Here is a 19742-nt window from a genome sequence, read left to right on the forward strand (position 1 = left end):
AGACGGGTATTTCACTGTGAATGGTCGTAATGTTTAACAGTCGTGGTCGTGTGAGATGAGTGCTGAGAAGTGAACACAGACTTTGATGCATTTTCAGCTTGTTTGCTGTTCATGATATTTTAGCTTTTTTTTGCAGCACGTTCGTTCTTTAAGTCGTTTTTGTTTCTACTTTGCGTTTTAATCGACTTTGCATTCGTTTTGGAAGTTGCTGCACGTTTTTCTTTGCCACCTGCACGATTACCTTCAGACATGACAACAAAAAAAATGCTCTTCTCCGTATTTGCTAGAAATCCTTTTTTTTTTTTTTTTTTCCAGGAATAAACGTGAACAGATGCAGATCCAGACGACCCGCAGCTCCACTCAGGCGCTTCCTGTTATGACTCAACATGAACTTTAAGACGGGAGGATGTGTGTGTGCGCTTCATGTACAGTATCTAATGTTATGTACACAATGTAATGTTGGACACACACACACACACACACACACATGCACAGTGTGTGTTCCTGACCTGTGGATCTCTGGACTAGCATCGACCTCACGATGGTTCTGACAGTGACCCACTTCCACTCAGAGAGGCGACGTGTGTGTTTGAACGTTTGCGTGTCCTCGTCTCCTCTCAAGCGATCGTGAACCTCCAGCGTCCCCTCCTCTTTTTTTTTTTTTTCCAAACTTTTCCTCCCCAGACGCCCCCTTGCACTCTCTCTCTTTGTCCCACTGACATTTGAAATCTTTCCGTGACATCAGAGCTGTGTTGACGGTAAACAAGTTCCCCCCTCTTGGGGAGCCTTAAACTAAAAGGGAAATTCAGTGGGAGGTGGGGGGGGGGGGGGGGGGGGGGGAACTAGAAGCACTGCAAATCAAATCCCTTCTTAATACTCCCTGAAATCTGCCTACAAAAAGACAGCGGTGATGGAGCGCAGGAATGATGATCTGAATCTCTAACATTGGAGTCCTGATCGAAGCCTGAGAGCAGACGCCAAACACTCTGCAGGACGAGAGGTCACAGAGCTCCACAAAGCCAATTACTGTAAGCGTTTAAGTTGTTTAGGAGTAAACATGTACGCTCGTCAAGTGACCCCACAACCTCTTCCTAACACAAACTGTTTACATGCTCCGAGCTTTATTCTTGGAACACGCCTCTTCTACTTGGAATTGAAACGAAAATGACGAGACACAACACACACACACACACACACACACACACGCACAGGTAGGTGTGAAGAAGACAAAGAGTACAAAGTTCTCACCATCCCAGGCATCAAACATGTCAGTGATGAAGTAGTCGATAAAGGAGATCTGAGATTTGGGGACGCTGCAGGTGTTTCTGTCGAACACGGGCATCACCACGGGCAGCCCCTGTCTCTTCTCCTCGTCCGTCTGCACGCCAAACACATCAAGATGAAAATAAGTCTTTACATCAAAACTGCAGCTTGGAATAGAAAAAGTCAAAGAAAGCCTGCGTCCTTTATTCACGCCGAGCTGTGGTCTCCTGTCTCCCCCCCTCACCTGGGCGAAGTACTCCTCAGAGATCCGTCCGGCCCACTCGATGCACAGCTCGAGCGGCCTGCAGGGGTTGGCCACGTCTGCACACTTGATCAGCATCCTCTTGATGAGCAGGCGGTTCTCCGGAGAGTTCCGGATGTTGGCCTGACTCTCACAGTCGCTGTTGATGCTCTGGAGGAGAGAAAGGAAAAACACATGTATGTGTATGGGTACATGTATGTGTTCATGTGTTTGAATAGACACTGACTAACCATCCATTTACTACTGTTTGTTTTTTTGATGCATATATTTACTAGCTCTTTGATAATTTTTTGATGCACATTTTCTTTCTACACTTATATTTTTATTTATTTATTTATTTTTTGCACTGTGTGATTTTCTTCTGCTCTCCTGCTCTGCTGCTGTAACTCTGTACATTTCTCCGCTGCGAGATGAATAAAGGATTATCTTATCTCATCTACAACCAGGGACGGTAAACGTTGCCATGGTTACAGCCTGCTCCACCGATCCAGAGATTTCACTGTGACACTCTAGGATTATGGGTAGTGTAGTTCTTCTTTTTTTCCCCCAGGTTGAGGCCAACTTCGATTCTCACACTCACACTGGTGCTGGTCTCTTCGATGGCGGCCATCGGCTTGTTGATGCTGTTGGCGAACTTGCTGACGTGTTCAAAGTGTCGGGTCATCTCCGTGGCCAGAACCATGTCGATGATGGCCTGTCGAAGTGTCCTGAACTGGTTCCTGTCAGGAGAACAAAGGATCAGGTGACGTGTCTAAATGCCGACTCGTGCTAACAGAGTCCAGATGCTGCGTCCGACTGACCGGTCTGTGTTCTTGAAGATGTTGCTCTTGCTGTCTCGGACGGTGAGCTGGAAGGCGAGGGCGGCGTGGTGGCTCTCCAGCACAGCCGTGTCGTTGTACAGGATTGCCAGTTCGCTGCTGGCGTTACACAGGAAGGAGTTGGTCCGGCCCGGGTGGTCCACGTCGTGCACCGTGGCGGCTATGAGAGCGGCCACCTCGTCCAGCTGGTCCAGACTGCCCTGAAGGAAACAACAGAGCAAAGGAGCCGTGATCACACAGAACTCCTTGAGGTATTTAAATCTCATGCCGCGTCATCCCACCGACCTTGACCCGCTCCTTGCGCAGGAAGTAGGCGGTGGCGTGCAGCACGTCCGCGGCGTGCGTGGAGTTGTGGTAGGAGTTGGAGGAGTGGTAGCTGCTCTCCATGAGCTGCAGCCACGAGCGCAGCGTGGCCTCCGAGCAGTTCAGGAAGTCGCACACGCCGAAACTGGTGAAGATCTTCAGCCCGAGGTACGTCAGCGGTCTGCAGAGGACGACAGAAAAAAAAAAAAAAAACAGAAGATGAACGGACAGCGGCGTGTTTTAACGCCACTTCATTTTTCTCTCGTGCACCGGCGCTGATTTGACCTCTTGTGCGTCGCCGCCTCCAGCTCCAGGATGTTGAACTCCCAGCACTCCTCGTCGTTCAGCATCTCGGCGATGGATTGAGGGACGTCATTCAGAGTGACGGGGATCGCCAGCTGGCTCTGGCTCATATCTAGTAAACACACACACACACACACACAGACACACACACACACACACACACACACACACACACACACACACACACACACACAGTCTGAGGTGATTTGACCATAAAAGGGGCAAACAGAGAGGGAGCTCTGTGGCGGATTGAAACAATAAACGCCTGCACCCGCCTCGCTCGCCTCCTCTCTTTATAAATCAGTTCCTTTGAGACGGTGATCACATGACGCTGTTCGAGCAGATTATTTAAAAACCATCTGACAGCAGCGGCGGCTGGCGGCGTCGGGGCAACGCTAAGTGAAACACAACGTTTCAAGTTGATGAACAAGAAGACGAGTTGGCCGAAAAGAGACTCTCCCCTTCAGATCCTCTCTCTCGGTGAAGTGTCCTTGTGCCTTTAATCATTGTAATGGAGATGACATAACACGGCGTTAACAGCCGAGAAGGCTCACTGGAACATTGTGATATCTTCAGTAACCACATTAACATTTATATATTCATGGGATACAGACTCGTGTTTCATAATACGTGTGATGAGGAAGGCTGCGTTTCTCCCGTCCCGCTCCGATCACCTCTCGTCCACACGTGTGCAGACGCATCACTTCTTCACAGACTTTGTTTTTCTGCTGTATTTTGTTCAGTATTCAAAGTCAGGCTGAGCTGGACTTTCCTGTGAGTTTGGTGGGTTTTTTTCCCAAACTGCTGCTAACATCTGGATGAACGAGGTTTTTCTCCTGACCTGCTGTGATCACGCTTCGCCATAGAAGCACGCTTCACTTATTCTCTGAGCAGAAACAGATGTCTGATCCCGCCCAGGCATCAACACACATTCAGCATATTACAAACACTGTTTTTACACGAGATGTTAAACATTATGTGCTGGTTAGTTTACATCCATTTCCTGGTTTTTATTCAAGTTTTGTCCTGGTCTTATTAACCCTAAAAACACTGCGTACAGTGTTGTTGTTGTTGTTGACACCACGCAGCTCAGGGAGACACTTTTCTGTTTTTGCACGACGACAATAAAGACTTTAAATCTTTAAACAGGAAATGACGTTTGACTTTAAAAAGTGAGACTCTCCGAACACAAACCCCAGAGAGTGATTTCTCGTCTCGGTCGCTTTCGCTGCCTTGTGTTCAGGAACGCTACTCACTGTACCTGCTAGGCTATCAGCACGCCACCAACTGAATGATAGACATCTTGGCGTTGCATTAGTTTGAATCTACTCTGATTTTACAGATAAAATATCCTCCTCCAGATTTAACGTCAACACATTGTGCATTATTTCTCTGAAGCTTACTTTTGCAGAAGACGTATTCATTCCCAGAGAGTCTCCTCAGCCCATCCTGCAGAGAGAAAACAGACATTTTTTTGAATAACTGTCATCGAATAAATATCATTTTTACAAATTGGGTTCTCCAGATCTCGACGTTTTTATCGTGTTCCCTCCAGAATAAAAGTCTCCAGTGATAGAGAGACGACTTTTTTGGACGTTTTTTTTTAAAGATCTCCACTTCTTGGTTTTCTTGTTTTAACTGAAGAATTGACTTTGACATTTTTCCCTCCACTAAAGAGGAATAAGTCTGTTTCTGTGTTTGTTTTGCGCTTTAGCAGCTCGAGAGATCCAAAATAAGACGAGACCTTGAAAACAACCAGAATGTAAAAAAGGAGAGTGAATGAAGTATATGGATGCATCGGTCTTCTGCACGCAGTAAAAAGTGACTATTTGACATTATTAATAAAACAACATGTTATTCATCATATCACATGAAGCTCATTGCAGGCTGTTTGAACCCGCAGAGACATTTGCGTGCAGTGACTCACCTCACTGTGGGTGTTCTTTCAGGAATCTTAAGAAGTAAATAATCAAACACTCTGCTGGCATTTCCAAAAGATCCGATTTGATTTTGGAGGCCAGCGATGATGTGATCAAACGAGAATGAACCAATGAATCAATGGAGATGAATTTTATGGTTCTGCTGCTTACGTTCATGAGCCCCCCGACCAGGTCGTTGGTGTGGGGGTCGTCTTCTTTGGAGGCCAGCTGGGGGGAGTAGAGCTCGGTGGTTCTCAGGATCTCCAGCACGCGATCCAGAGCCTCGGCCACCGTCACCGGGCTGCTCTCCTGCGCCGCGTTGATGATGTTTATCACCTGAGGAAGAGGAGGCAGAAAAGTCAACAGAGCCTTCATTACAAGCCGTCCGCACGCCACGCGGTAACAGAGCGCTCCTTTCACTGTGCATGTGGGATGAAGGAGAGGTTCATCAGGAAACTCTTCTGGAGGGGGAAAGGAGCTCGGAGCGTCACAGGACCTGCAGGAGAGGAAGGATCTGATGTGGCCTCCACTCTGCCCGAGTTTCATTTCGCTTACGGCACCTTTACATCGTGATAACGGGGTCACGGAGAGTTCAAAGATATCTGAACAGCTTTTATTTCAATGTTGTGTTCTCAAACATCTGAACGTGTACTCGTGTGTATTAAATCACAAAGTGAGCTTCCTCTCTGATCAGACGTTAAGGAAACATGCTCTGTTCACAAAATGTCGACAGATATTTATATCAAGTCAAATCAACAAGAAACACTGACTGAACGCAAACTAATCATCAACTAATGAATTATCAAAAAGAACTTTTTGTCCCTTTTTGACCACCGTACTTCTCTTGTTCAGGGTCACCTGAGCAGCTTAATACTTGTGAGTCAAGCAGGCAGCTTGGTACCTTGGTGATGGGAGCTTCGATGGTCATGGAGTGAATCCTGGCCACAGAGGAATATCTTCGGTTCTGTAAACTTGAAGCTGCAAAAAAAATAAAAAAATAAAAAGAACTTCAGTGATCTGGACCCAACCTCGACTCCTTCATGCAAAACAAAGACTCAACTTTGGGATATTTTTTAACCAGTTAGATTTATCTTTTGAACATTTATGCAGTTTTGAAATCAGACGGTACAAAATCTACAGAAGAAGTTTAAAAAGCACTTCATCAACTTCTTGACACCTTTTTTTTTCTCCCTATACACACCCTCACGACCCTACTGTTGAGAAACACTGATTTAGACCTGCTCATAGTCTACCTCTGTCTATGTCTATTTTCCACAAACACTGAGAAGGAGGGATGTAGATGACATCACCAAACGAGACTCAGGTGAACTGAAGAAAAGACATTTAAAAAGAAGAATTCAAGACATTTAAATGTCAAGAAAATGTGAATGAAGGAGAAAATAAAAGACGAGAGGAGACGAGAGCAAATTGGTTTGATTGAAGAAGCACTCGGCTGATTCCTGGAAATAGCAGCAGCTGTTGAGTTGAAGAGGGCGGTGTGTGATGTCATCAGCCCACGCCGTCTCTCTTCAGGATCTCTTTAGTTCAAGTGCCGACTATCAAACAGCCTGACTCAGGCGCTCTTTATTCTTCGTCTGTTCCTTTGACTCTATTCTCGCTGCAGTTATCTTATGGCTGCCGTCTCTCGGACTCTGCCGCTTATCTCCACGCAGACTCTGCAGCTCGCCGTTCGTCCAAACAGCGGCTGACAGGAAAGACTAAAAAAACACTGAATGGTCTCACCGTCACTGCCGCGGGAGCTGAGCGATCGGGACTCCATCGAGTCTTTCCTCCTGTCGCGGTGGCGTTGAGAATGGCACTCTGTGGAGGGAAACAGACAGACAGATGAATGACACGTTCATGCAGATATAAGGAAGTTATATTTCACTATTTGTGCTCTTATCTATCTTTATGAACTTCAGGCTGCTGAGCCAAGAATCCATTTATTCTGAAGAGTACATTTCATCAAAAATACAAACAGTTTATTTTATTTATTTATTTTTTACTGGGAGACTCGTGCAGCGTTAAAGTAGAGTGTGTCGTTACCTGACTGTGAATGCTCCCCGCTGCATCTCTCCTCCTTGTTGTACTTGTGAAGCTGACAGACAAAAAACAAAACAAAAAAACACGAGTCAGTGATCGGGAAACCTTCTTCGTGATTCCCTTCACACAAGTGTTGCAGAACTGGAAATCGGATTTGAGGCCCCTTTTTTTTTTTTGTCACGGACCGGCCGGACTCAAGATTTGATTAAAAAAAAAGAAAAAAAAAGAAAATGCTGTTTGTCGTTACTGTGTTAGAAGGAAAACGCAGCTTTCTAAAAGAACAAAGAACTTCAATTTATTCATAATTTTTTTCGCCCGGGTTATGAACGCAGCCTTCCCGGTATTACGGTCGAAGTGAGTGACACGCCCCAATGCACACGAGAGGAATGTTTTCAGGGGTATTTATGGTCTGTCAGGGTCTCACCCTGATCCCTAAATACTTTTGTTAGTGTGGTCTTCACTACATCACTACTTTAAAAGCAGAAATACATTTTTATTCTAGAAAAATGTAAATTTGCATCATAAGAGTTTATCAAGAGAGACTTTCTTATTAAAAAAACCTGGGTCATACTGTGTGCACCAACACTGCAAAAAAAAAAAGATGGCTGGATCAAGAAGAAACCTTGAAATATGAAAATATACAAAAAAAGTCCAACATGATGCATGTGGTTATCAGCACTGGTTTGTCAACTGTATTGTGTTGAATTGTTCAACGCAGTTTCCACATCCTCAAGTATCCCGAGGCTCGGTGTCGTTGATGTTTCGGTCAAATCAAAGACAGAAAGCCAACGATTCATTAGAACAGAACAAAAAAAAGGTTTTATATTCCGTGAAATGCTTCTTTTGTTTCTCTGACTGTGAACCTCACAGACTGCTGTGTTTATTAGACGATGTTTCATGCAGGTGACAAATGTCCTGTACATCCTGTTAGCCACGCAGAGGTTATGCTAGATATGAGGAGCCTCTAATCCAGTTACAGAAGATTTTCTGCACCCGGTGACTCACTGCGCCTTCACATGCTGCTGACGGCGCAGCGTGCACAATTACGCAACAACGACTGCTCATCAAAACAAAACGTTATAATGAGGATTTCTTATGTTACTAAAATCAGCAAATCCAATTATTTATGTGGAGAGAGGGAGTCGAGGCCATTTCATCTTTCTCATGTGTAAGTGGTGTCTGCAGCGCGTCCCCTTCTCAGTAAACAGGACTAAGACAGCATAAACACTCATGTAGACAAATACGGGGCGACTGATTGAACTGGCTGCTTGTGGGGCTGCAAACTCAAACAAACATCTTTAAAACTATCTTTGGCATTCACTTGATTAAAAGCTCGAGACTCCATTGAAGCTAATCCTGCTTAGACAACAGCTGCATTGCAAAAAAATAAAAAATAAAAAAAACACAATGTGATGAAAAGTCTGCGCTACAGCCAAACGTCCGAGTGTTTCAAAGTGCTCCGAGGGGAAAATGTTCGACACGATGTCAGATCTGTGAAGCCCTGTGAGGTCTGGGGTCACCTGCACTGCTTTGTCTGTTTTGTGTGGTAAAACTGCTTGAGAAAAAAAAAAATAAAAAAAAAAGAAGACTTTGATAAGTGTGTTTTCGTTTGACACTGCACATCACTTCAGGTCGTGGGGGCTGACTTTCGGGAATGGGATCAGACTCTTCCATGTCGAAGGATTCCCGCTCCAAACGAGCAGGAATGAGGCTTTGGCAGGCAGACGCCAGCGGCTGACTCACCCTGTGCACACAACATGAAAGTGAGCGGCGAGCTAAAGCTGCTCGCGGTGCAGCTTTGTTGGGAGTATAAATAGATCTGGCACCTGGCTGTTAGCCCTCGCGAGGCCTTAGCGGGGGATCCTGGGGGTTTAGCCGTAGCTTAGCATAGTATGACGTTATTGGCCTAGAACTCAGCTGAGAGCAGCGACACACACCTGCGGCAGAGCGCAGCGTGCACGCAAAGCTGGAAATCTGCAAAGTGGGACGCCGGCTTCAATCTGACACTTCAGCCTCCATGTGGAAGATGATAAGAACATAATGCAGTTTAATAAGACGACGTGTTCGTTTGATTACACAGAGAATTAACTTTATACTCAATACTGAGCAGATGTGATGTGTTGTGTTGTGTTGTGTTGTGTTGTGATGTGTTGTGTTGTGTTGTGTTGTGTTGTGATGTGTTGTGTTGTGTTGTGTTGTGTTGTGTTGTGATGTGTTGTGTTGTGATGTGTTGTGTTGTGATGTGATGTGTTGTGTTGTGTTGTGATGTGTTGTGATGTGTTGTGTTGTGTTGTGATGTGTTGTGTTGTGTTGTGATGTGTTGTGTTGTGTTGTGTTGTGATGTGATGTGTTGTGTTGTGTTGTGTTGTGATGTGTTGTGATGTGTTGTGTTGTGATGTGATGTGATGTGTTGTGTTGTGTTGTGTTGTGTTGTGATGTGTTGTGATGTGTTGTGTTGTGTTGTGATGTGTTGTGTTGTGATGTGTTGTGATGTGTTGTGTTGTGATGTGTTGTGTTGTGTTGTGTTGTGTTGTGTTGTGTTGTGATGTGTTGTGTTGTGTTGTGATGTGTTGTGTTGTGATGTGTTGTGATGTGTTGTGTTGTGATGTGTTGTGTTGTGATGTGATGTGTTGTGATGTGTTGTGATGTGATGTGTTGTGTTGTGTTGTGTTGTGTTGTGATGTGTTGTGTTGTGTTGTGTTGTGTTGTGATGTGATGTGTTGTGTTGTGTTGTGTTGTGATGTGTTGTGATGTGATGTGTTGTGTTGTGTTGTGATGTGTTGTGATGTGTTGTGTTGTGATGTGATGTGTTGTGTTGTGATGTGATGTGTTGTGATGTGATGTGTTGTGTTGTGTTGTGATGTGTTGTGATGTGTTGTGTTGTGATGTGTTGTGTTGTGTTGTGTTGTGATGTGATGTGTTGTGTTGTGATGTGTTGTGTTGTGTTGTGTTGTGATGTGATGTGTTGTGATGTGTTGTGATGTGATGTGTTGTGTTGTGTTGTGATGTGTTGTGTTGTGATGTGTTGTGTTGTGATGTGTTGTGATGTGTTGTGATGTGTTGTGATGTGTTGTGATGTGATGTGTTGTGTTGTGTTGTGTTGTGATGTGTTGTGATGTGATGTGTTGTGATGTGTTGTGTTGTGTTGTGATGTGTTGTGATGTGTTGTGTTGTGATGTGTTGTGATGTGTTGTGATGTGTTGTGTTGTGTTGTGATGTGTTGTGTTGTGTTGTGATGTGATGTGTTGTGATGTGATGTGATGTGTTGTGTTGTGTTGTGTTGTGATGTGTTGTGATGTGTTGTGTTGTGATGTGTTGTGATGTGTTGTGTTGTGTTGTGATGTGTTGTGTTGTGATGTGTTGTGTTGTGTTGTGTTGTGTTGTGTTGTGATGTGTTGTGTTGTGATGTGATGTGATGTGATGTGTTGTGTTGTGTTGTGATGTGATGTGTTGTGTTGTGTTGTGTTGTGATGTGATGTGATGTGTTGTGATGTGTTGTGTTGTGTTGTGTTGTGTTGTGATGTGTTGTGATGTGTTGTGTTGTGATGTGTTGTGTTGTGTTGTGATGTGTTGTGATGTGATGTGTTGTGTTGTGTTGTGATGTGTTGTGTTGTGATGTGTTGTGTTGTGTTGTGTTGTGTTGTGATGTGTTGTGTTGTGATGTGATGTGTTGTGATGTGTTGTGTTGTGATGTGATGTGTTGTGATGTGTTGTGTTGTGTTGTGTTGTGTTGTGATGTGATGTGTTGTGATGTGTTGTGTTGTGATGTGATGTGTTGTGTTGTGTTGTGATGTGATGTGATGTGTTGTGTTGTGTTGTGTTGTGTTGTGATGTGTTGTGATGTGTTGTGTTGTGTTGTGATGTGTTGTGATGTGATGTGTTGTGATGTGTTGTGTTGTGATGTGATGTGATGTGTTGTGTTGTGTTGTGTTGTGTTGTGTTGTGTTGTGTTGTGTTGTGATGTGATGTGTTGTGTTGTGTTGTGTTGTGATGTGATGTGATGTGATGTGTTGTGTTGTGTTGTGTTGTGTTGTGTTGTGTTGTGTTGTGATGTGATGTGTTGTGTTGTGATGTGTTGTGTTGTGTTGTGATGTGTTGTGTTGTGTTGTGTTGTGTTGTGTTGTGATGTGTTGTGATGTGATGTGTTGTGATGTGTTGTGATGTGTTGTGTTGTGTTGTGTTGTGTTGTGATGTGTTGTGATGTGATGTGATGTGATGTGTTGTGTTGTGTTGTGTTGTGTTGTGTTGTGTTGTGTTGTGATGTGATGTGTTGTGATGTGATGTGTTGTGATGTGATGTGTTGTGATGTGTTGTGTTGTGTTGTGATGTGTTGTGTTGTGTTGTGTTGTGATGTGATGTGTTGTGATGTGATGTGTTGTGATGTGTTGTGTTGTGTTGTGTTGTGTTGTGATGTGTTGTGATGTGATGTGATGTGATGTGTTGTGTTGTGTTGTGTTGTGTTGTGTTGTGTTGTGATGTGATGTGTTGTGATGTGATGTGTTGTGATGTGTTGTGTTGTGTTGTGAACTCAGTCTTGATATAAAAATGTCTCCCAGCAGAGTTTGGGATCTTCGAAGGCTCCGTGGTGTTTTTCCAGCGGGCTTGATCGGACCCACGAGGATTACATTTGTTTTAATTTTGACAACAAAGCAGAAACATCTCCATCAGCTTCAACAGTTGGAGCATGAGAGATGAAAGCTTTAAGTTACAGTCCTGTGGGTGAACAGGGCTGCATTCACACACCCGGAGAGCCGAGCCACACAGCTGTTGTTTCTTTACTTTTCTTGCTCTCTGGGTAACTTTGGTTCCTCTTTGTCGCTGCTTTTCACTCGTCCATGTCAACAGTTCAACTTCGGACAGAGTGGTCGTGTGGATTTCTTTGACGTGGCGAGCGTCGTCAGGCTTCATTAGTAGAAGCCTACACTGAGTGTCTTATTGCCACTCTGGAGGGGAAAGGCTGTTTTGTAACATCTTGCAAGACGTCAACTACGTCAGCGTAGCGTAACAGGGGCGAGGAAGTGATCTCCCCTGGAAACTGGAAGAGCACAGCGCTGCGTGTGTGTGTCTGACTGTGTGTGTATGTGGAGCTCCCACTGTGTTGTGCTTCCTGAATTCACAGACTGGGACACCGATGTTACGCTGAGTTTAGTTAGCGCAGTTTTGTGTAAAAAAAAAAAAAAAACACAAAACAGACTGATAGGACTCGTGTCACATGTTAGTTAATCAGTCGACTCACCTGATTGTTGTTGTCTATATGAGGTCTCTTGATGGCTACAAAATGTCGAATCTTCCTGTAAGAACAGAGACAAGAGTGTGTCAGCTGATTTTCAGCTTCCTGGTAACGACACTGACAGCTTCGGTCGATTTAAACCGTCTTACCCTCCTTGGCCGATGACGGGCGTTATCTTCACATGTTGCTGGATGCTGTCGCCTGTCTTCTTCCTCGCAAAGTAAATACCCTGCCATTCCTCCACAGAAAAACAAAACAAGTACAAAAGCATCAGGACATGACGCAGTAGCCTCTCTGGCGTCACAGATGACAACATGAAGGTCGACACTTCTCACCTTTCCTTTGTTGATGCAGGTGTTGATGGTGTCCAGCAGGTCGGCTCTGTTCTTGTCGCTCTTGGGGAGTTCAGTCAGCTCCTTCCCCATCAGCTCCCCCTTGTGGTAGCCCATCATACGCTCAAACGCTGGATTTACATACTGAGAAAAAAAAAAAAAACAACAACAGGAAGAGACTCGAGTTAAAATCTAGCAATGAGACGTTTTCCATGAGGACTCTTTGTAATGCTGAATAAAAGGTCAGATCAGCACAGTGTATCTGTGACCCCACACATGTGGTGTTATAATGTTTGACATGTTTCTTTGTTGTTTCTAAGAGCAGGGCTTGGGGGAAATGGACCAAAACTCCTTTATTCGCTGAATGGTGATACTCGATATATATATATATATCAATATATTTTATAATAACAGTCAGTTGCAAGAGTTCAACATGTACAGACATGAAAAATAAACTGTGAAATTTCATGAGAGAGAGAGAGAGAGAGAGAGAGAGAGAGAGAGACAGGGAGGGAGAGAGAGAGAGAGAGAGAGAGAGAGAGAGAGAGAGAGAGAGAGAGAGAGAGATGAGAAACAGCTGCACTGGCAGCTCAACAGAAGACAAGTGGAGCGTTATTTCAGAGCAACATAAAATATATTGATATTAAGGATATTGTCTAACCCTACATTTTTATTATCTTTTCTTTTTTTTATATATATATATATATTGATATATCTTAAAAAACTCGATATGTCTCGCCCAGCCCTATTTACAAGTAATTCAAAGCAGCATCGTTGCACTCTGTTGCTTCATCTTGGACATGCTGTAAACATCAAAGTGTGAATCCCATGAAGGACTTTCACACATACAGAAAACTCCGGAAAAACTCCAGGCATTTCCAGGAGGAGCTGAATGTGTGAACACAAGCAGCTGAATTTTTCACTTGGACTTCAGAGTTACATCTTTAGGGGTGCCACAGACGGGCACGTCTGTTTGTGTGTGTGTGTGTGTTATCTCTACCTGTATTATGTGATCCTCGCTGGTAATCTCCACGGCCTCTTGACAGTTCTCCAGAGCGGTGAACACAGAATTACAGGCCCTGCAGACGGATTAATTAACCTCAGTCCAGCACTTTCTTCTCACTGTATGTAGTGTGTGTGTGTGTGTGTGTGTGTGTGTTTGGACGTGGTTATCTTTAACTTTACCTGAGTTTGAACTGACAGCGCACCTCTCCACGTTCAATCTGAATGAGCTCGTTGTAGCAGGCCGACACACTGCTGTTCTCCACAAACCTCTGCAGGCCGAACGAAGTCAAGTGAGAGAGAGAGAGAGAGAGAGAGAGAGAGAGAGAGAGAGAGAGAGAGAGAGAGAGAGAGAGAGAGAGAGAGAGAGAGAGAAATGAGTCAGAATGTACTCAGCAGCCTCTTGTCCTGTAAACTCCTACGTCATTTTCACACCACCCAACACCGCTGATGATCGGAGCCTCTTTCAGGAGAGTTAACGTGCTGCTATTTTAGCTTCTGAAGTCACTGGGAGGCCTCGTTAAAAGCCTCTTTCTGAGACAATGATGACACGTTCTCTCTGTTTGAAACACAGTCACAGGTTGGACATACCCTGCTGAATCCAGCACAGAGGAGAGGAAGAACAGACGGCTCGTCCTGGTCTGCCGCTCTTCAAGATAAGAGAAAAGAATCGTCACAATCTGCAAACCCAGTGTTTTTTTTCTTCTTTTTCTTTTAAAGGAAACATCCTTGTAATAATCCACACTGTGACCTGACATATTCGACATTAGATTTGAAGTTTAGTTCTGAGGACTTTCAGGCATTATCACATAAAAACAAAGGAAAACAAAAAAAGAAGACAAATCAAACTTACTTTTGTGGCACGATGGCGAGAATAACTGTGTTTTCAGAGGGCTTTGTGTCTCTGATCAACCTGGAAATAAAAATATGTGGGTTAAAAAAGTCAGCAGGAGTTCATTTCATTCACACTTTGACCTCATGAGAAGTGTTTTGGACTCAGGTGCACAGAGAACCCCAAACACATCATCAGCCACAAAGCCACACAAAGGGGACAATTTGTCTTAAATGCCTCTATGTTTCATCCTCTTCTTCATTATGTAAGAAAACAAAAAAACTGATGGAGGTTATAGTCTTAAAAAATCAGTTTGGAGATTTCAATGGTTCTTCCACTGAACACCAGAGGGCGCCAACCTGTACTCCACAGCGTCCCCAAACTACACTTTAAAAGAAGACATGGAAACACGCTGCTGTTTGGTTGCAGCTCCGCCATGATGACGCCTCAGCTCTGCTCCAGCACAAACACCTCGACCCCCCTCCCCTCGTGTTTGCACCGCGGGGTCAAGCACAAGCGTCCCACAAAATTGTCCTTTGCTGGAGCCGAAATCGCCTGTGGCCTGAATTGCTGTATGCTAGCAGGCTAATGTTAGCGCTCTTTAGTTAGCTCGTAGCTTCACATTGCGCATAGATTAAACCAGACAGCAATCTAAAAATGCTTCCAAATAATGAGTGAGTATATTGGTCTTCTTTGTTTTTTTTTTTTTTTACTAAAACAGATTTTACACGCCAGGAGAGGAGCCGTCCGTCCTGTCCATGTAAACACAGCTCTTACAACAACACAGCCAGTGGGACTCCAGCTTCTCACTTATTGTCCTCTCAGGACTCAGAGAGACATTTACATGTACTTTATTTATGTGTACAGTTGATTACTTATTCAAAATGCTTCCTGCAGAGTGAAACAGTGGTCTTGATGCTAAGCTAACTAGCTGGCTGCCAGCTGTAGCTAGCTGGCTGACACACAGGCCAGGCTCACCTGCACACAGCTTCAGGCTCAATGTAGCGCGGGTGGCGTCCATCGATGACAATAATCTCGTGGTGTTTGTCCAGGAAACACTCAACAGCAGACTCGGGCGTCCGTGCGATGTTGCACCTGAATCCAGCGCGGTCGCAGGCCCACCAGAAGGCGTCGCTCTGACTGTCCTCTTTGGCGAAAACCAGCAGGACCTGAAGAGACGAGAGGGAACAAGGAGCGTGTGAGGCAGAGCTGCTAAACGCCGGTAACGATGGAATAACAGCGTTTGTGCAGCGACAGTTTATACTCAGACAGGATCAAGCCTGGTGGAACTGAGAGGAACAAACCTGAGCTGTAGACTATTTGAGTCGTTCACCATGTTATTACTGTTCCTAAATAACAATAGAGCAAGTGAAGTGCCGTATTTAATAACCATCTTCACTTTGAGGTTGGATTTTTTTGATCACGCGGGAGACAAAATATTTTTACAGAATTTTAAAAATTGTAAAATGACCTACCCTGCCTTTAAGGTTTTAGTTCAACTAAATGAAGGGAGAGAAATCTGCACTTTTCTTTGCTGTATAGCTACTGTAACAAACACAACCTGCCTAACAACCCCTCAGAGTCAGGAAAAGTTCAGTTTTATAAACATGCATCGTGTCTGAATTTGTAACTTCCCTGAATGTCAATCATTTTGGGTTTTTGCAGGTTAGTTTTATTCTGTAACTGTCTTTAAGTTGTGCGTGTGGTTAATAAATAAGCTCATAACAAGCTTACCAGCTGCACAAAAATGTTCAAATGTGCATTTGAACATTTGATACCAAACTGAAAGCACTCAAAAACATACGTTACAGAAAACAACACAGAAGTATAAGTGCTAGTTATTTGCTTTGTCTCGAAGCCTGTAGCGTCTCTATTATCGTCGTATTTTCGTAAAGAATTTAAATTGTTCGGGATTTTGATTCAATAAGTATTTCTTTCACTCCAAACCGTCTGTCTCCTCTGTCGCTGCATAATCACACTTGCAGGGTTCCAGTTAAAAAGTTCATCCTTCCTATAAAAAAAAACACCAAAGCACAAAATGTCCAGAAGAAACACAAGAGGAAAAGATCAAACAAGATAAAAAAAAATAACCACAAACAAAGAGCACATCAGAAGACTGAGCGCATGAAGACATCATGACCCCTACAACCCAAAATCCCTGACTCCATTTTAAAGGGTGTAACTAAAACTGTCATTAATGATACTTTCAGAGAAATCAGAATAATGTTGTTGAAAATGGATAAACACTCCCACTGTTCCCTTTTTTAGTGAAATGACTGGTATAACACAAACAAGGTTGGATATGTTCTGCACAACACAGCTTTTATTCAGTTTCTTCTCTTATATAAGTTTGGCAAAGGAACTTTTCAAGATTCATTTTAAGTTTTCTAAATAAAGAAAAAGACACCAAACCCTTCAGGGAGGATTTGCCCTTCTCCTTTCTTTCAGTAGTTCCTCTGTGGATTACCTCCCACGGTGCCATGACAGAAACAGCTCAGGGGATTTGACCACTATGATCTGTCTGTAATTCAAAGTGTGCTCATGTGTCGGAGGGTCTCCAAACCTATGCAGCGCTCCTGCGTAGGTTTGGCTTTTTGCATACTTGTATAAGACTTCCTAATCACCGATAAAAGCTGATTCTCACCAGCAGACTCGTGTTTTTAATCCCACACTGTGTGCTGACCCTGAACACACCACTAACCTTTGGTACGGCACAGCGCTGTAAAAGATACACATGAAGCAGAGGAGCGTTTCATGCACACCCTCATGATGCACACAAAAGAGCAGCCAGAAGTAACAACACTCAGCTCTGCTTGCAGCAGCTTCACCTCCTGACTCCGAGCAAAGGCAACAAAGGATAGAGAAGTGATGGGGGGGGGGGGGGAATGACTGTGAGGGCTGTAGATTGTATATTAGGGTGACGGAGAAACAGCCATCTGGGAGTGAAGCCAACATATTTAAAGCTCCCCCTGCTGACTTGTTGCAGAATGGTTCAGAAGCCCCGCCTCCTCTATGTTAACAGATGAGACACGGAGCAAACTACAGTTTAAAAGTTAAAACACACTTCCCATAACTGTTCGTCGAACCAGGAATCTGTTGTGATCGTCACACAGATTCATGTCGAAGGGCTTCTTTTTCCAAGTGTTTGTGATTGTGTAGGTATTTGTTGAACAAAAGAGCGGCTTTCACGTTTCCGCTGACTCCTCACAGCGCTCTCGACCAGCTTCGCAGAGTGGAGGACGAGCGAGAGAAAATGTCAAGGAGAAAAAAAAAATAAGGAAAATGTAGAGTGGAAAAGACCAGGTGGGAACAGAAAGTGACGGAGTATTGGTGGGTGTCTGTGAAAGGTCCACACTCTTTGATCCAGTGCAGCTTTGTGTAACCACGGTGCCAACATGTGAAATTCCACACACACAGCACCCAGATGACGACGCTGCCCACCGCACACATCTCTTACCTGCCGCCCTAAACATGTCGCCGAGGACGAGCGTGTAAGGCGGCGCTGTTGCTCTTTAGAACCCATTAAATATGGGGCACAGACGGCCCAGAGGTCAGGAAGGCTCTCCTCATGTACGGAGGCTTAAGTCCTCGAGAGCAAGCGGCCTCGATTCTAATCCGACCTGTGGCTCCTTTCCCACATGACATTCCCCACTCTCTCTCTCTCTCTCTCTCTCTCCTGTTTCTGACTCTATCCACTGTCCTCTCTCTGAAAGGAAGGAACAAGAAGCTCCAAAAATACAACTTAAAAAACACAAAATATGAAATCTCTGCACAGTGGAACTTTCAACCCTTTGGTTCAACCCTTTTTAATACCACGTGAAACAATACAACGTCTGTTTATTGAACGATTGACAGCAACAAAAAGTGCCGAAACTGGAAGAAGAAAACTTGAGATCTTCATCGATATTTTTAACGACAGAGAGATCCAAAACCTAGACAACATATTTGTGCAATTGAGGCATTAAAAACAAGAATAAACCGAGTACGAGGTGCCCAAAGGACTGCTACTTTAGTTCTCGTTGCATCTACACAGGTATCAATATCTTCGTGATATACAGATATATTGGTATGAAAGTATATTCTTGGATCGTGAGTCTGGAAGCACTGCTCTGTGTAAGTGACTTATCTGTGACTGCTGCCTGCAGACTGGCTCACATTTCAGGAGTTCAGAGGTTAATCTGCCGTGTTTGCACAGTCAGGAGTCGGACAGATGCCATCAGATGCCGGGAGGTTCCCAAACAGACAGAGTGACGGGGGGGGGCAGCTTTAAGCTCTGGTGTTCCTGCTTCTCCTACATCTACTAACATTATTGTCTGAATTTAAAAACATCAAAGTGAGTCTTTCTAGAACTTCCCGTCTTGTAATACATTTTTTTTATGAACTGGCGCTACACAAGTAAAGAGTGACTGATTGAATAAATGTTTGTACAGAATGAGGACATGTTTGTTTTGTGTTTTCCTGTATTGAACCAACCAGCACAGGTGAGTCTTGGGACATTTTCACCAACCAATATTTGATCAGATGCATCAGTCAGTGAAAACTCTTTAACGTGCATTAACACATGTTTCAAATGTTTTTAAAATAATTACAAAATTAAAATTGTTTAAAAAGTTTCTTTTGTTGTTAATTTCTGTTTCACTGACCGTGATAAAAAAAAACAACTTGCATTTGACTTGCAAAGGAATGCATTGCATTCTATGTGCAGAAAAACAACCAGTTCTTCTGCTCATGACTTTTGGTTAATAAGATGTTTCTGTGCATCTATTAGACTCTGCAGATTGCATGCAAAGTGCAAAAAAATGGTGTGAGTACTCCCACTTTTAAGCACGTATGACAGATTATTACACATAGGAGAACTATTTTAAGAAAAAGCATGTGTGCTGCTTCACCTTGTAACCTGATTATCCCTGTAATGAGTGAATGATGTGCTTCATTAATGAGCGCGGAGGTACACTTTCTGCAGAGCTTCAAACTCTGCAGGACTCAGAGGCAGTAACAGTAAAAGTCAAGGAGAACTCATAACTTTTTTTTTTCTTCCTGCAGAGCATTTTATCTCCCTCTTTTTCGTCGTCCAGCTCCAGACAAAAAAAAAAAAAAAAAAGTCGTGAAACAGGAGAGAGGTGGGTTTGGCATCGGATCCAGCGGAGAGCTGCAGCTTTTCTGGGCCGTTCTCTGCACGGGTTTTATTAGGCATGAGACAAGCTCTTAGAAAGCTCTTTAATCAAAAATGTGCTCTCTCCACCTGCCTGCATGCTGCCTCAGATTCCTGGAGTGATGTTATTTGGCATGCTGAATAAGGCAACTGTAACTTGAACATAAGTAGCATGCCAGGCCTCTAACGTCACTGAGCAGAAACTAAGAAACGCTTGGATATAAGTCGAAGCAGCACTGTTAAAATACAGCTAAAACCACTTTAGCTAGCTAGTGCTTTGATC

At 43.9% G+C, this 19742-nt stretch overlaps 1 protein-coding gene across 2 annotated transcripts in view; it reads right to left on the reverse strand.

The window, feature by feature from the left end:
- Positions 1-19742, reverse strand: part of pde8b (phosphodiesterase 8B) — a 37321-nt gene that overhangs the window by 4290 nt on the left and 13289 nt on the right. For both annotated transcript variants that reach the window (XM_079364785.1, XM_079364786.1), the window contains exons 3-21: positions 15286-15476; positions 14329-14388; positions 14067-14124; positions 13659-13747; positions 13474-13552; positions 12477-12617; positions 12291-12379; positions 12148-12202; positions 6915-6966; positions 6612-6689; positions 5770-5846; positions 5040-5204; positions 4353-4398; positions 2932-3061; positions 2629-2827; positions 2326-2543; positions 2106-2244; positions 1508-1675; positions 1249-1378 (exon numbers count right to left, since the gene is read on the reverse strand). In XM_079364785.1, the coding sequence (XP_079220911.1) occupies positions 1249-1378; positions 1508-1675; positions 2106-2244; positions 2326-2543; positions 2629-2827; positions 2932-3061; positions 4353-4398; positions 5040-5204; positions 5770-5846; positions 6612-6689; positions 6915-6966; positions 12148-12202; positions 12291-12379; positions 12477-12617; positions 13474-13552; positions 13659-13747; positions 14067-14124; positions 14329-14388; positions 15286-15476 (2164 nt within the window). The remainder of the gene's footprint in view (positions 1-1248; positions 1379-1507; positions 1676-2105; positions 2245-2325; positions 2544-2628; positions 2828-2931; positions 3062-4352; positions 4399-5039; positions 5205-5769; positions 5847-6611; positions 6690-6914; positions 6967-12147; positions 12203-12290; positions 12380-12476; positions 12618-13473; positions 13553-13658; positions 13748-14066; positions 14125-14328; positions 14389-15285; positions 15477-19742) is intronic.

Source organism: Symphodus melops (assembly GCF_947650265.1).
Source record: "Symphodus melops genome assembly, chromosome: 16".
Lineage (NCBI taxonomy): Eukaryota > Metazoa > Chordata > Actinopteri > Labriformes > Labridae > Symphodus > Symphodus melops.